The sequence below is a fragment of the Triturus cristatus genome, chromosome 12, assembly GCF_964204655.1.
Source record: "Triturus cristatus chromosome 12, aTriCri1.1, whole genome shotgun sequence".
NCBI lineage: Eukaryota > Metazoa > Chordata > Amphibia > Caudata > Salamandridae > Triturus > Triturus cristatus.
The window spans coordinates 421,670,134-421,687,308 of NC_140595.1; the positions used below are offsets into that span (position 1 = coordinate 421,670,134).

Below are 17,175 nucleotides of genomic sequence, written 5' to 3' on the forward strand. Positions count from 1 at the left end.
CATAAAAATACAAAACGTTTGCTCCTCATTGTTTTACATATTCTTGCTTTAAAGTTCATTTCCTCAGTGAGTCTCTCCATCTTACAAAACTCCATCCTCTAATCGTGCCGCACGCGGCGGGTGAGTATCTTCTGCTAAGGAGTACGCCTGTCAGTCCAGGGAACGCCCTAGACCAACCAGAACCGTTGACCTAACGTCTTCGGCCTGTACCCCAAAGTCTTGGCACCGCGACCCTGCGGCTGAACCCGGATGGTGGTTCAAAAAACAAAAATCAAGAAAGTCCTTCAGATGGGAGAGCTCTGGTTATCAAAAAATAAAAAGGGTAAAAGAAAAAGAATATTTATTTGTCCATAGGCCTTGGTCTTAAATTGTAATGAAGACGACCAGGCACTGTTTGATCTTGAAACAAGAGTTCAGGCTCTGCAGTGTCCAATCGAATTGACGGTGGCACAGCTTCTTGCAAAATATCGTCACTTTCCTGCGCTGAAGCTGTGCCTTTTATGCGTGCATCACTGAACGGCACAAAACGAGGTACAGTGTCTGTTTCAGAGTCTGCGATACCCTCCTGGACCCACTGGTCATACGGCAGAGGCACAGGGATCCTCTTCACGTGGGCGCCGTGGATCCAGTTTTTCTTCCCCTTCACTCGAACAGCTGATCTTGTAGACAGTAGTACGAGATGAGGACCAATCCAGCGGGGCTCATCGTTGGTTTTCCGCTGAAAATTTTTCACCAAGACCCACGTGCCAGGGTCGATAGGGTGTCCTGGAGCCTCAGAAGCCGGAAGGAGAGTATCATGCACCTGTTGGTGTAAAACACACAGTTTAACCGTCAAATCATACAAGTAATCAAGCAGTACTGGATGTTCGATTTCACTGAAGTTCGTCGGTCTTGGCACACCCCATACATTGGCCGGGCGGCCAAAAACGACCTCGTAGGGACTAAGTCCCACTCGTGAATGCACGGTCATTCTGGTGGACAGGAGTGCTAGAGGCAGAGCGTCAGGCCATTTAAGACCTAAGCTCGCTTGGATTTTGGCCAGTTTGAGTTTTAGAGGGGAACAACCTTTACAACGCAACTTTTACAACGCACTACACTTACAACGCATTTTTTACAACGCAAAATCCATTACAACGCATTCCATTACAACGCATGACACTACAACGCATTTTTAAAAACTACCTTTACAACGCATTCCATTACAACGCATACTACCTTTACAATGCATACCATTACAACGCATAATATTACACTACACTATCCAACACTTACCCTACTGTTGCACCCCCTGGAGTTAGAATAGTAATTTTTACCCCTATACTATCCAACACTTACCCTACTGTTGCACCCCCTGGAGTTAGAATAGTAATTTTTACCCCTATACTATCCAACACTTACCCTACTGTTGCACCCCCTGGAGTTAGAATAGTAATTTTTACCCCTATACTATCCAACACTTTCCCTACTGTTGCACCCCCTGGAGTTAGAATAGTAATTTTTACCCCTATACTATCCAACACTTACCCTACTGTTGCACCCCCTGGAGTTAGAATAGTAATTTTTACCCCTATACTATCCAACACTTACCCTACTGTTGCACCCCCTGGAGTTAGAATAGTAATTTTTACCCCTATACTATCCAACACTTACCCTACTGTTGCACCCCCTGGAGTTAGAATAGTAATTTTTACCCCTATACTATCCAACACTTACCCTACTGTTGCACCCCCTGGAGTTAGAATAGTAATTTTTACCCCTATACTATCCAACACTTACCCTACTGTTGCACCCCCTGGAGTTAGAATAGTAATTTTTATCCCTATACTATCCAACACTTACCCTACTGTTGCACCCCCTGGAGTTAGAATAGTAATTTTTACCCCTATACTATCCAACACTTACCCTACTGTTGCACCCCCTGGAGTTAGAATAGTAATTTTTACCCCTATACTATCCAACACTTACCCTACTGTTGCACCCCCTGGAGTTAGAAAAGTAATTTTTACCCCTATACTATCTAATACTTACCTTAAATGCAATTTAATATTATGCGTTGTAATGGTATGCGTTGTAAAGGTAGTATGCGTTGTAATGGAATGCGTTGTAAAGGTAGTTTTTAAAAATGCGTTGTAGTGTCATGCGTTGTAATGGAATGCGTTGTAATGGATTTTGCGTTGTAAAAAATGCGTTGTAAGTGCATGCGTTGTAAAAGTGTGCGTTGTAACGAGATACATCCAGTTTTAGAGCGCCATTATAGCGCTCCACTAATCCAGCTGATTGGGGGTGATTTGCAGCGTGAAACTTCTGCCTTATACCTAGTCCCTCACACACATTCTTCATCACTTGGCCCACAAACTCACTCCCATTATCACTCCACACCATTCTTGGCATTCCAAACCTAGAGAAAAATTCCTTCACAAGGGCTTTGGCTGTGGATAGAGCAGTGTTATCTTTTAGAGGATAGGCCACTATCCATTTTGAGAAAGCGCAAACAACCACCAATACATATTTCAGGTTGTTGCATCTTTCCATGTGGATAAAATCCAACTGCAAAACTTCAAATGGGTATGATGGAGGCGCAAAATGACCAGCTGGAGTTGGGGTTCCCCTACCAGGGTTGTACTTCAAGCATACCATACAATTCTTGACCACATTCTCTGCACACTTAGGAATTCCAGCATTCTGCCATACTGGAGCCAACAACTTACAGATTCCTTTCGTACTGATGTGTGCCATTCCATGTGCCATAGTAACCACTGGGAGCACATATGCATCAGGTAACAACCATCTCCTATGTTCTGACAAATCAATCCAACAACCATTCTCATCCAACTTACCCATACTTTCTCTCCACTTGCTTAACTCTTTCTCTGTGGCTTCAGCTTGAAGGGACTTTACACTTTCTATTGTGTTTTCACACATTCCAACATCACCAACCCATCTTGCAGGGCCTGCAACATACATTCGAGTCTTTACATCTTTTGCTGTTTCTTTCGCGACTTCATCAGCAAACGCATTACCACGACCAACATCATCAGTGATTTTCTTGTGCGCACTGCATTTCATAATCGCGACTTGCAACGGTAGGGTTAGCGACTCAAGGAGATCATTCACCAACTTGCCATTCTGAATCTTAGCTCCATGCGAAGTCAGGAACCCACGTTCTTTCCACAATCGCCCAAAACTATGAGCCACGCCAAAGGCGTACTGGCTATCTGTGTATATATTCACTTTCATTCCTTCAGACAACACGCATGCTCTCGTAAGGGCAATCAATTCTGCTGCTTGAGCCAAATTTTGTGGCACACGCGCAGTTTCCACAATCGTGTGCAAAGTCGTAATAGCATATGCAGCAGTCGTATCACCATTCGGAAGCTTAAAACACGAACCATCCACCCATAAGGTACCATCACACTCAGTTAGGGGAGTATCTTTAAGATCTACTCTCCCTTTCGTTTCTTCTTCTGTTCTGAACAGACAATCATGTTGCTCAATCTCATCTAGGTCTGCTGGAATTGGCAATAGTGTAGCTGGATTCAACGTGTTGCATCTCTTTATGTGTATATGATTTGCTAACAGTGTCAGCTCATAGCCAGATAATCGCACACTAGTTAAGTGCTGCGTCTTGGTCCTGTTTAACAATGTGTCCACAGCATGTGGAACCATAACAATCAATGTGTTATCCATTACTAGGCCAGCAGACTGTCGAATAGACATAGCTGCGGCGGCTGTGGCTCTCAGACAACTTGGCAATGCCCTCGCTACAGGGTCCAAGGTTGATGAAAAATACGCGCATGGACGCGGTCTGTCGCCAAAAGGCTGTGTTAACACTGATAATGCGCAATCATCTTTCTCGTGAACATACAATGTAAAAGGCTTGCTGTAGTCAGGGGTACCCAACACAGGAGCTGAACACAATGCATTACGCAATTCCAAAAAACTCTTCTGACACTCTTCAGACCATGGAATAGGATTCGGTGTGTCTTTGCATGTTAATGCCAACAAAGGTTTTGCCAACAAGGAAAAATTGGGAATCCAATGCCTACAGTATGAAGTAATGCCCAAGAAAGCACGCACTTCTCTCTGCGTTCTTGGCACACTCAACTGTGCAATGGCTTGAATTTTTTCTGGGGTCAGTTTCCTTCCCTCCTTCGATAAGAGATGACCTAAGTAGGTCACTTCTTGTCGACAATATTGCAGCTTTGACAGAGACACTTTGTGATGGAAGGCAGACAAATGACGCAACAATGACAAAGTAGCGTTTTTGCAAATCTTTTCAGTATCCGCGGCGATCAGTAAATCGTCGACTTACTGAATGAGGATAGCGCCACTAGGTAAAACAAGTGCATCAAGCTGCGCTTTTAAAGCCTGACTGTATATTGATGGACTCTCACAGTAGCCCAGGGGAGCGCGTTTAAAGCGGAAGCTGCGACCTCCTAAACTGAAGCCAAAAATGTCTCTGCTCTCCTCTGCAATTGGGATGCTAAAGAAAGCATTCTTTAGATCGATCACTGAGAACCATGCAGCCGAGGCTGGAATCATGGTTAACAAGGCTGTTATATCAGGGACAACTGGAAACTGTGGTACAACTATCTTATTAACCTCTCTAAGATCAATCACAAATCTGTAAACAGGTTGCTGTGAAGGGTCCGTTCGTTTTAAGACAGGTAAAACAGGACTATTGCAAACGTTGCCTCTTGTCTCTTCAATCACACCCTTCCTGATCAAATCGCTAACAATTTCTAACAACGCTTTCTGACCTTCATTGGAGATCTTATACTGGGGAATGCGAGGCAATCTGACATTGGCTTTTAAAGTGACCACATATGGCGGTATTTCCAAAAGACCCACATCATTGGGACCAGTAGCCCAAAGGACATCCGGAAGGGATGACAATTCAGGTGGCATTGCGTTTTTAGACAAATACATTGGGGAAATCACTTTCTTACCTAATGTAAGTTGTACTCCTGAGGGAGAACAATATAGCGTTGCATGCAATCTTTTTAGCAAATCTAAGCCTAGCAAATTTTCACCACAACCTGTTGTTAGAATGAGGGGTGCTTTTAGCTCACAAGGTCCAACAGAAAGTGACATAGGACTAGAAATCGGGTTCTTAACTGGGGCGCCAGAAAAACCTACTGAGACATTCATTTCGCCAGACAAAGGCGCGCCAGGGAGTTTTGAATGCATGATTGAACTCTTTGCAGCACCAGTATCCAGCAGAAAGGGCTCCGTTACATTTGCTGTAGTTACTTTAACATAGGGTCCACTCTGATCCACTGGCACTGAAACAACTCCCTCTCTCTGTCTACGGCGGTCCTAGTAATCATCATCTTCTACATTGTCGTCTTCTGCATAATAATCGTTATTGTAGTACTGAGCTGTATTACCAGACGCATTGGCTTGCTGATCAAAGCTATTTATGGTATGTTGTGGTGGAAGAGGACGCGCGTTCTGGGGAGCATTTCCACGCCCTCTGCCTCTAGGAGCTTGATGACCACCTCTACCTCTTGCGCCATACGCATTACTGTTACGATGCATTAATTTAGGGCAACTATATTTAAAATGACCTTCCTCTTTGCAATATGAACATTGGTTGGGACCTACAGTGATTCGTGGTTGATAATACCTGTTCATTGGCTGATTACTCTGAAACTGTTGGGGCTGCTGATAGATACCTTGTGTTTGCCTATAATTATTCTGTCCTCCACGTGGCGGATAGGCCTGCTGCAAAAAGACCTTTGTCTTAAGTTCTTTCGTTTTCTTATCTGTTCTATCCTTCTCATCTTTGTCTCTATTCTCATAATACTGTGCAGTAGCCAGTATTTGCGCTGAAGAGGAAACAGCCCAAGAACTTTCTGAGTCTTTTAATTTCTTACACAACTCAGGAAGTAAATTCTGCACAAATTTATCAACAAATAACTGTTGGCCACCTTCAGTGCTCATGTCTTGACCACTGTGGTCGATAAACGTTTCTTCAAACCTGGTAAAGAAATCAGACACTGTCTCATCTTTCTTCTGCTTACAGGCGGATAGTTTGTCCCAATTTACGTGCATCGCGGGCATTGTAGTTTTCATGTAGGTAATAATTCTACCAGGGAGCTCTGCTACCAAAGGCTCAGGTTTTGCACCACCAACTTGTCTAGCGTCTGCAGCAACAATATTAGCCCATGTATCACCCAATTCTGCAGCGTGATCTACATTACGAATGGATCCCCATAAAGGCTGTGGAACAACATTCCCAAACAACATATCTATATCGGCCAGATTCATTACACATGATTCTGCAGTTTGGGATAACTCCTTATAATATCCTGCAGGGTTCTTACGGGGATCAGGCAATGTCTGCTTAAGTGCTAACACCTCAGATCGCTTCCATGGGACATGTACCCAAACACGCTGAAAATGTGCTGGAGCAGCAGCAATACCTTGAGCGGCATCAGCCGCAACAGCTTCCTTCCATACCGGAGGGACTTCTCTCATAGGGTATTGTCGCGCTTTTCCCTTCTTCCCCACAGGGAAATCTTGTGTAAACAACGGCTAATGACAATCATCATTCCTCAAGGATAATAGGATCGCAACTGCTCTATTGACATCGGGGCCCACAATCGTACCTTTCCCAAAATCGAATCTCACCTGACACAACTCCTGCGGGCTCGGATCTCTACCATGATCATCCAATTCCTCACAAAGAATTTCACACATTTTCTCGAACACATACCTCTGTTTCGGGGCATCCCATTGATGAAACACATCAACCACTGATTCCACATCATAGCATGAAGGGAAACCAATCCACCTATGCGCCAGATGATCTAACACCTCTTTCTCGTCAGAATCAGGCAGCTGACTGCGCAATTGCTTACGCTGTAAGGCAGGAGTCGTACTAGATGACCCAAAGAGAGGCGACATTAGACTAGTAACTACATTAGCTAGTCGTTGTCGTGCTGAAGGAGAAGTTGAGCCAAAAACGGGGGGATAGACAGAGGGAAGAAAAACAGATTCAGATACAGGTACCTGGGTAGTGTAAGAAGGAGCGCCAGGGGAAACCACTGGCGTGTTAGGCAAAGTCGCAGGAAGCGCGGGGGTAACAGGTAACAAAACCGCCGGCCATTGAGAGGGCTGCACTGCAGGGATAGGAGCCAGCTGAGGAGGAGCTGGCAGCTGCGGGAAGGCTTGCGGCATATTTACTGGAGGCTGCACATTTACAAGCTGTGGAGGTGCTGTGGCATTTTGCGCATACGGGGGTGGCGAACTTAACAAGTGGGACATTAGGGAATCTTTCTCATTCTCTTTTGTCTCATCTTGCACAAGGGGTGACAAAACAGGGTAACATTTATCAATCCCTAGTTTGCGCTGTCTGTGCAACTGCTCATTCATTTGTTCCTCCTCATTATCTTTAAATTGCACAGCTGCTTGCATCACTGACATACCTCTCTCTCTCTTATTCCTTTTCGCTAGCTTTATTTCCTTTTGTTTGGCTTCCTTTCGCCATAGGCGGAAAGAATCAAACATCGCCGGCCGGGCTTTCTTTTTAAACAATTTAACTTCCAAATTATCTAAGATATCTGTATCGAAACTACCATTTTGGGGCCATTTTAAAACACCATCCTTTCTAGTATATCGGATCCATATTTCATTATATGCAATGGGGCCCACGCCATGTTTTACATAAAGCTCATAAGTAGGAGTTCCAATTGGAGGAACCGGACATGAATCCTCTAACTGGAAATCCCTTCCACAACCCAAACAAAATAATCTTCCAAATACACTAGCACCAGGCATCTTTTCTCACTAGTCTAGTTCCCAACTTCAGAGGATTATCGATTACAATAGTCTCGTGAATACACGAGTCCTCTGGCTTTGGGGTTTGCAAACTCCAAATAAACCAAGATTATCCCGAAGGATACCAAACAAATTAGGAGACGCTCCACTTATACTTAACTGAATATCGATGATCAATGGCGTCACCAGAAGACTCTCTCGATTGTTTCGCTCTACCAAAAAATCGTCAAGGGTCCAAAACAGGGCGATTAGTCAGGGCAGCAGTCCTTCGTAGCCGTCGGGACGCGGAGAACCTCGCAGAAAAGACTTTCGGACCACGTCGACATGCAGGGGTCGATGAAGTGACGGCCTTCCTCCAGAATCTCCACACGAAGCTCCTCACGAACCTCTGGCTTGGACCGGTACCTCTGAAATCGCGCCGAGTTGGGCGCCAACTGACGTACTGGGTATTTTAAGCCCAGCGGTGCAGGGGAAAACACCCTATGACTTCGGGGTTCTTCCTGTTTCAGACCTACAGAAACACAGAGTCTTCTGGGTGAAGTCAAAGATCAGTTTATTGGCTGCAGACCAATTACAGGCGTCCTAGAAGTACAACAGCGTGTATGTTCTCAGGAGACTGCTGAAAATCACAGAAACGGGCTTCTCCTTAAATACAGAATTTCCTGCCTCAGGCATACATTCCTAGGTTTATGGCATGGTCATTTAAAGTATACATTACAAACGAAAAGGCAGAGTCATGATGACCATCCCACATTCCAGTTAAGCCAGCCCGCAATTATTTACCCAGCAAGGCTCAGATCCCACATCAGATATCGATAGGCCCCAATAAACATGAGCATCTCCTGTTTTGGGAAACAAGCCATAAAGCAGGAACAGTCAGGTGTGAAAGAGATTAGCTGGAGGCTTGTGTAGGATGAAAAGACTTTATGGTGTGTCAAGCCCTGATGCTAATCACAGGTGGCCAGAGGACGGGGAACTCGTGAGACCAGTTTGACCTGGGGCAGCGGAGCCAAGCTGCCCAGGTCACAGAAGAGTCAAAGAAAGGCACATGTGCTCTAAAAGGCCCGTTTTCGCTTCATGCTATATAGCCTATGTGAGGGCAACCATAAGATGGCCACCGATACAAAATGGAACCCACGTAGTGATGTGAAATAGCGTATACACAGTGCATTCATAGCTAAAACGTTACAAAAAGCACTTGTACATACCGCATTAACCATTCGCGGTTCACTAATACCGAGATAGACAGGGGTAGGGCCCTGCCTCCTACGCGGTCCCAAATTCTAAAGTACGACAAAGTCCCTGATCCCTGTAATGGCAGCCTAAAAAGTTCTGTTTGTGTTGCAGCCAGCTAATTAGAGTGGGTTCTCTTGCAGAACTCATGGGAGCTTCTTGTTCCTGCATGAGCAAGATGGTAAACAGGAAAGAAGGCCCTTCTGGCAAAGCAGATTGCTCCATTCTTTTAAGTTGCATGCCCATAAGATTCTTCCATACCCAACCGGCTAGAGCTATACATTTTGTAAGCTTAATTTCTTCAAAACTACTGAGCGCATTTACATCAAATCAGAAAAGGCATACTTTCTGGGCCAATATCTAGCTTGCTGCAAAAGTTTGTGTAATTCTGTTTGGCTGTTTGGGCTGAAGCACTGTTCAAAAATCCCCATGGAAATTGAATAACGAAATTACATTTTGGGAACCTCCTTTTTTTAGCCCACACCCAATGACGGAACACCCCAAAACATTAAAGGAAGGAGCTTAGGTAGATAAACTTTTTTGGAGGGAAAATTTTGTGAAGATTCTTCAAACTGCACTAAAGTTATTAGGAACCTAAAAAACGCTCTTCCTATGGTAACTAGGTCCTAACTATAACCACACAGTGGTGGCATATATAAAATGGGTAACTGCCTAGTATGGTCCAATATTCCCATTGAGGGTTTCTTCAATAAACACAAGACTGAATGTTACCCATTATGTATTTTGCATAATAAATGTTTCTTTTGGGTAGTTAGCTTGCAAATGCTGCTTTCTTCACAGCGTCTGCCCTATTGTTTTAATCTTTTACCCCATAATGTTGTCCTCCATACTGCAGAATCCAATTTGCCAGACAAGGTAAAGATCTGCAGAGTGGTTTGAGGTTGTCATTGAGAAGATGAAATTCGTATTTCAAAGGAAATTGTGAAATGTAAATGTTTATTTTGAAGCATTTACGTTGAAAAGGATCTTTCTTCAAAGTGAAGCTAACCATATACACTGATTGGAATTGAAACATTTATGCTTTGTTTATTTTTCTTCACAAAATTGTTAGTAAAACAGTGGGCAATGGTGATGAGCAATGTATTTAATCAATTCTGTGGCTTCAGCGCTTACTACATGATTATGAATTTACTGCATTTAACACATAATTTGCAACATAATTTGTTAAATTTGCAGATTTCACAAAAAATGCTGTCTGTTTTAAATAGATATAAATATAACTGATACAAAATGTACCACGTAATTTGCTTTTCGTGCTGTGCAATTTAGATAACGTTGATGAACAATTGATCTTCCACACTGCATAATGCTACTACCCTGACAATGGTAATGCTCTTCAGAGTGGATTGGTGGTAGTCGTTATAGTTATGTAATTCATATTTCACTGGAAACCTTGAAATATTTCTTGTATTTCATGATTCCCTCTAAAATGTGGGTTTTTATACCACTGATTTTATGTAACAAAATCACTAAAACATTTTACATATGTTTAAATATTTCAAATACAATCATTAACTGAAAAAACAATAGTCAAGGTGGACTAATGGTTGGCTTTATTGTGTGTACAAAACCTCAGAAATTCACATAAAATCCCAGTTAATGTACAGTTGGGTTAAAAAAACACAAACAACACTGACATTTGCAAGGGAAGGTGTGCTTTAGACTTCAATCAATAACTCGTACAACAGCCATGCAACCAAACACCAGCTGCAAATCCTAATGTGCTGACTCTATTTATACCAATAAATATATACAAATTACACCAACATTTATCAATGGTCTATTTATTATTTTATCATATACTACATTCAAAGATCGGTGCACCAGATCTTTCACTGGTCGTCATCCCAGGTCGTGAGCCCACGTTTCCACAGGAGGCCAACCCCTGCAGTGCATGGCCTAAGGCCATGTGCAGTTAGAGTTGTCTGCAGAGCCAGGCCAGAGATCAGGCTCTGCTCTTAATGCTTCACAGGCAGCCTATCCATAGAGCACACAGCCGAAAGCTATGTTCAGCTGTGGTTTCCCTGCAGCCTGGAGCCCTGCTGCCATGGGCAACCAACCCCTGCCGTGCATGGCTGGAACCCAGCTTTCAGCAGGTGGAACGCTTCCGCTGCACACAGCCTTTGGCCATGCACAGTAAAGATGGCTGTAGGAACTGTTCTCCCGCTAGACTGCACCTCCATCTGCCATAGACCACCACCTTCAGTTGCACACGGCCTTTGGCCTTGCACAGCAGGTTTGACCAGATGGACGGGCTCCAGCTAAACCTTTCTTACGGCTTTGAAAAAATATTTTTGATTGATTTTTTAAACTTTTAATCAGTGGAGAGTCCCTTTGAGGCGCTGCCACATGGGCCGGGCGGCCAAGGCATACTAACCCTTCCCCTTATGTGCCATCTTCTAATTTTGTTCAGAGCTCGGAGACCAAGTCCCTGTGCCTTGTATTGGTGGACACAACATTTTTTGTCAAGTCAAGTAAAATAAGCTTTATTCAGTGCATAATATACAGCCATAAAAGCATTGTAATCACACAAAAAAAGGAATTTAACTTTCCTAATAATCATTAAAAATTATACTAAATGAAAAAGGGTTTTTTTTCATACAAACAGTCCATATTTAATTGATGGTACATGAATAATTAATCAGTGATTTATTAATTAAAATATGAAATCATCGTTTTTTTGTTTTTTTTTAATCCATACAAATTAAAAACAACATATTTCATGATCGTTTAACTCATTTGGGTAAAGTGCATTTCCATAAAGTGCGTAAAGTGCAAAATAATGGCTTGTATCCTGATAAAAATTTTTAAACCTTCTAAAATTCAAAACCTCGATTGGGCAGGAAATGTTTTCCAAAGGACGTAAAGTGAAAATTAATAACGTATATCAGAATAAGAGTTACTAGCACTTCTAGGTTGAATCGTCAGGTTTTTCGGGGCATATTATCAAGACAGACAATATAATTATCGCTGCTTTAGCGGCAGAAAACTGCCGCTAAAACGGCGATAATGGGTTGATAATATGCTCTATGGAATTCCAATTGAAGCTCAGGTTAGATGTCCTTCACATCTAACATGCCAAACCTGACCCTCGTTAGATAAAATCAATGCTGAGCGTTTTGCGCATTCCCTAGCGGTAATAAGCCTTGTGTTCAGCTCGCTTTTGCTATAATCCTGAAAAAACAATGGCTCCATTTTCTATCAATGTAATGGAGAACCAATCAGATCATTTTGAATCAACGGATCCACATTTGCTGTTCAAAAATACCTTGCAGTAGAGAAAGCTCCCTCAGCTAATCAGTTCGGCTTATTATTTTAGATTTTAATTCTAGGATGCCAGCTAACCCACATCTGAGCTTTCCACACATTAACGGTCCAGTAATATCGATAATGTAACTTCTCTAGGCCCATCACAAGCACCTGTTGTAATGCTGCTTCCTCCAAAACTACTGAAGGGAATTCCCCCAAACAAAAAAGGTACAATCCTTGAGAAAAGTTCTAATTGTATCAAGTTTAGTGCTATTCTGTTCATTGTTTTTTTCTGAATCAAAGTACAATAGGAATCAACATGGGAAATCACCGTTTTGGGACCCCCTATTTTTCTTGCCCCTACTTGACGTATCTGCACCATGAAGGACCCAACATGGATGCACTTTTTTAAAAATGTTTGGGGCAGATTCATCAAACAGTGCCAAAGTAAAAAAAAAAAAAATGCCTTTTCTAAGAACTTTCTGAGTGAAACCGATCAGAGCAGGAGAGAATACGTGATGCTACAGAAGTTGATGTAGAAGGAAGGCGGGCATCTGGGATCCCTAATGAAACCTGTGCAGCTAACTTGCAAAGGGGAAGCTGACATCAATAAACATCATCGTATTTTCTAATTTACTGTACATGTAACACGCTCAACTAACCATCACAGTCCTACACCAGGACTAGTCATCCGAATTCACCAGAATTTACCAATACAGATCAAAAACATTCACTAGGTGGGGCTTTTTTTCCAGATATTCTGTGAAAATAGCAGTGTCCGTTTTTTGTATTTCTTTGGTATTCATCTTTGCTTTTATTTACTCTCCTTATTTTGCTTTACCAATAGATTCTGCTAGTAGAATAGCCTTTCAGACTTGACCTCGTTTATAATCGTCTGTTTGTGGCTGTCGATCCGACAAAGTTGTTGTGGAAACAAGATACTTTGGTGAAAGTTTTTTGCTTTAAAAGTGCATTTGTTGTTCAATGGTCAATGCACATTGGCCTATATCACTAAGTGGAGACAAATAGCCCATAGGAATACCGGGACATTAGTACCAATCTTGTGTAGTGCAAACTTTTCAGAGGCATTTACAAATTGGAAAATTTCTTATTTTTTATTAGGTAAGTTCTCTTTTCCAATTAAACCAAAGACATATAAGATGTATTTACGCTATATTTTGATGAATAATATATATTTTTGATGTTTTTAATTTGACAATATTGGTTTTTGAGAGTGTGTATTTCTGTTTAACAGCTACTGGGCTTCCAGTCTACTTCTATGAATTTCAGCATCGGCCAAATAAATTTCAAAACCTAAGACCAGACTTTGTAAAAGCTGATCATTCAGATGAGCTTGGTTTTGTGTTTGGTGGAGCCTTCATTGGTGGAGACTTCGATATGGGTAAGACATAGTTTCATTTTATCCAGCAGATATTTTTCATTATTTTCCCAATTAAAAAAATGTAGTGATACTTCTGCCCAACACCGCATTGGTCATGGGACTGACCGACACCCTGTCGGCAGTCCCGACCACCTAATTAGGATGTGACCGAAACTGTTCAGTCAAATTCCTCCATTTTCCTATTGGAGCATGCATTTCAGCTGTCAACAGGATGTAATGCATGCTCCTGTAGAAAACTGGAGGTGCGAATCATCCCTGCACCTTGTGGCAGGCACCATAGGTGCCCCCTTGGCCTCCAACCGGAGGCGTGCACCCAAGAGGGCCCTGCTGGGGGCCCCATAAGACGTTTTCCAAAATGGTTTCCATCTCGGACAGACCGGAATTGAAAACTTGTCAGAAAACATCATCATAATCTCAAGGGCGGAAAGGCCCACTCTTGAGATTACAGGCTGCATTTCGACTGGCAGACGGGCTCTCTGAGCCCATCGGGAGCCAGCTGGAATGACCGGTCAGATTCCTTTTCTGCCACCTCCATCACAATGAGGCGGTCGGAAAGGAATCTGACCGGTACATTACGATGCGGTTCGAAAAGCTCCGACCAACGTTCGGAGCCTTCCGAACCACATTGTAATCGGCCCTTCAGTGTCAATACATTCCTGCGGTGCTAATGTGTGCCTGATTCTGTGCCTGTCCAAAATGTATTCACAGACATCATTTGTATTGATGATGGGCCATCTGTAAGATGTGGTGATGTATAAAGGAGTTTTGGCATGCCTATTTTTTTATAAGATATATATTTGTAGGCAGCTCAATTCCATTTGAATTTAAATGCTTGACAATTAGTATTTTGCTGTGCACATCTGTGCTCAAGAGGACAATTATCTATGGACTTCTCCAATCATCTTAGCAGCTCAAACCTCAAACACAATGTGCTCACTCTCACCCATATCAAGGGCCAGACCAAGTCTGGACTAAGCATTTGTCCCTGTCCTACCGTACAGTATCCCCATGCTTATAGTCACAACCACCATCTAATCATATTCTCATTAACTGAACTGTCCCCCCAAAAACCATTACTTCGTCCTGGAACTTTCTCTAGGAGCTAGTCATGAGTCAATCTGTGTTCCTTCTGTGACTCTCTGACAACAACCATACCTGATCTAAATTAACACTGGGCGTAGTTCGCGAAGTAGCGCTACGCGAAGCTGCGCAAAGTGCACTTCGCACTACGCGAGCTACGCGTAGCACTTCGCGTACTGCGTAGTACCCTGTTCGCACTGTGCAAGATGTCGTTTTCAATGATTGCACAGTGCGGACAAGCATCCGGCACTGTGCAATCATTGAAAACGGCATCTTGCACAGTGCGAGCTGTAGTTTTCTGCTGCTCGAGTAGATTTTTACTCGAGCGGCAGCTTTCTCAACGCGGACTGGTAGTTTCTCATTGCGAGCGGTCGCGAGCACACGCGACAACTCGCAATAAGAAACTTGACCTCCCCGCGTTTAGAATCTCGCCGGGAGGTTTATTTTCCACGCTCGCGATCGCCAACTTGATGTTGCTGATCGCGAACGAGGAAAAAGTCTCGCCGGGATGTCATTTTGCTTGCTCGCGTTCGCCAACTTGACTTTGAGGACCGCGAGCAAGCAAAAAATTACCGCTGCACTACGCAACACTACGCTACGCATATTTGCACTGTGCTACGTGCAATTCGCGTAGTGCGAAGTAGCACAAACTTCGCAAACTACGCGAGCGTAGCGTAGTGCTTTGCCCAGGCTTAATCTAAATAATAACAGAGATCGCCTTTCCATACTGATCCATAACTGGTTAACGAGTGAGAGCAATGTCCATTCCCCACTACACAGATCAAAACAGGTTAGGCGCGCGATGCTTCAAAATGATTCATAGACGACCTAAAACTAGCCAAGCAAGAATTATGTCGCTGTGAATGTAAATGGTGGAAGAATTATTTCCCGAATACAAAGGAAATCTTTGTAAAGCACCTCAAAGAATACAAAATGCACATTTTGTAAGCAAAATATACATTTTTTAAAAACAAAATCTTCTCATATACAAACAAATCCAAGGAGATCTTCGAAATTGTCTCTAAGCTCTCAAATCCTGACAGAGTCAAACTACCCCCTCTCAGACAAAATCAATATTAAAAAAAAAATCCCTACAAGCTGCATCTCAAAAACGATCACCCTGAAAGACATGAACTCAGTCACCTTATCTTCATTCCCTGATATCAGTTATGATTGCCTCAAGGACATGCTGTTCAAAGTAAAATCAGGCTCTCCGAATGATACCTACCCGCCTAAAGTTCTAAAAACGGTAGCCTCCAAAATCCCGGAACCTGCCCTGTTCCTTTTTATCCCCTCCCTCAACCTAGGGAATGTACCTAGCATATTCAAGGAGGCTATGTTGGTACCAACCAGAAGAAAGTTGGTGAAGACTCGCTTACAGTGAAAAACTATTGCCTCATAACCCTATTACCTTTCTTCGCTAAGGTACTTGAAGCTCATGGAGCACAAATCCTCTGTGCCTTCCTATAGGAATTTAAATTTTGAACCCTTGTCAGGCAGGTTTCTGCCCAGCCTATTCCACGGAAGCAGTCATCCTCTCTATGATGGGCGACATGCTTGAAAAATGGCAACAGAGGCTTCACCCAGGCGCTAGTCCCCCTCGACCAGTTGGTGGCTTTCAGACACGGTAGACCATAACCTCCTGGTGGACCATGCCGAGGCCACGGGGCTCCCGGGTCTGGCGCTAGACTGGATTACCTCCTTTCTAAAGGACAATTCCCAATCTGTCCGTCTGGCCTTGTACAACTCATTCAAAGTCTGCCTAGATTGTGGAGTCCCACAGAGCTTGTCCCTCTCTCCACATCTGTTAAATTTAAATATTCGCTCTAGTTTACACACTTTAAAAATAGGAACTGCACAATCTACGGCTATGTGGATAACATTCAACTACTCTTCAGGTTTGGCAACTCTACTGAATCTAAGGAGAACTTTCAAACCACAATGCTGTTCATCCATGACTGGATGAACAGCAACGATCTGAAATTAAACTCGTACAAGACCGAAATTGTCATCACTTCAAGCAAGCTGGAATATTGGACTGCATCTTTCTAATCTCCTAAAATGGGACCACCAACCCTCCAAAAATCAGTAAGGCGTCTCAGGGTGATTATTGATGATGAACCCACAAATTGGTGCAGGGAATTGCTCATCCCTCTCAACGCTACAGAGAATCAGGAAAATTGCGAAATTCCTTACTCCGGAGGCCCTTATTCAAGCTGTCATCACCCTTGTCCTCTGTAGGATAGATTATGCCACTCCCCATATATGTGCCTACCTAAATACCTCATTTATAGGCTTCAAATTATCCAGAACAAGGCAGACAGATTAAAATATTGACAACCTAAACAATGCCACATGACCCTCTTGATGAAAGACCTCCACTAGTTGCCTGTAGAACAAAGAAC

At 43.0% G+C, this 17,175-nt stretch overlaps 1 protein-coding gene across 1 annotated transcript in view; it reads left to right on the forward strand.

Moving 5' to 3' along the window:
* The window catches only part of LOC146776046 (fatty acyl-CoA hydrolase precursor, medium chain-like), a 248,056-nt gene that overhangs the window by 157,258 nt on the left and 73,623 nt on the right, over window positions 1-17,175 (forward strand). Inside the window, exon 12 of the mRNA XM_085636898.1 lies at window positions 13,544-13,690. Coding sequence (XP_085493024.1) covers window positions 13,544-13,690 — 147 coding nt within the window. The remainder of the gene's footprint in view (window positions 1-13,543; window positions 13,691-17,175) is intronic.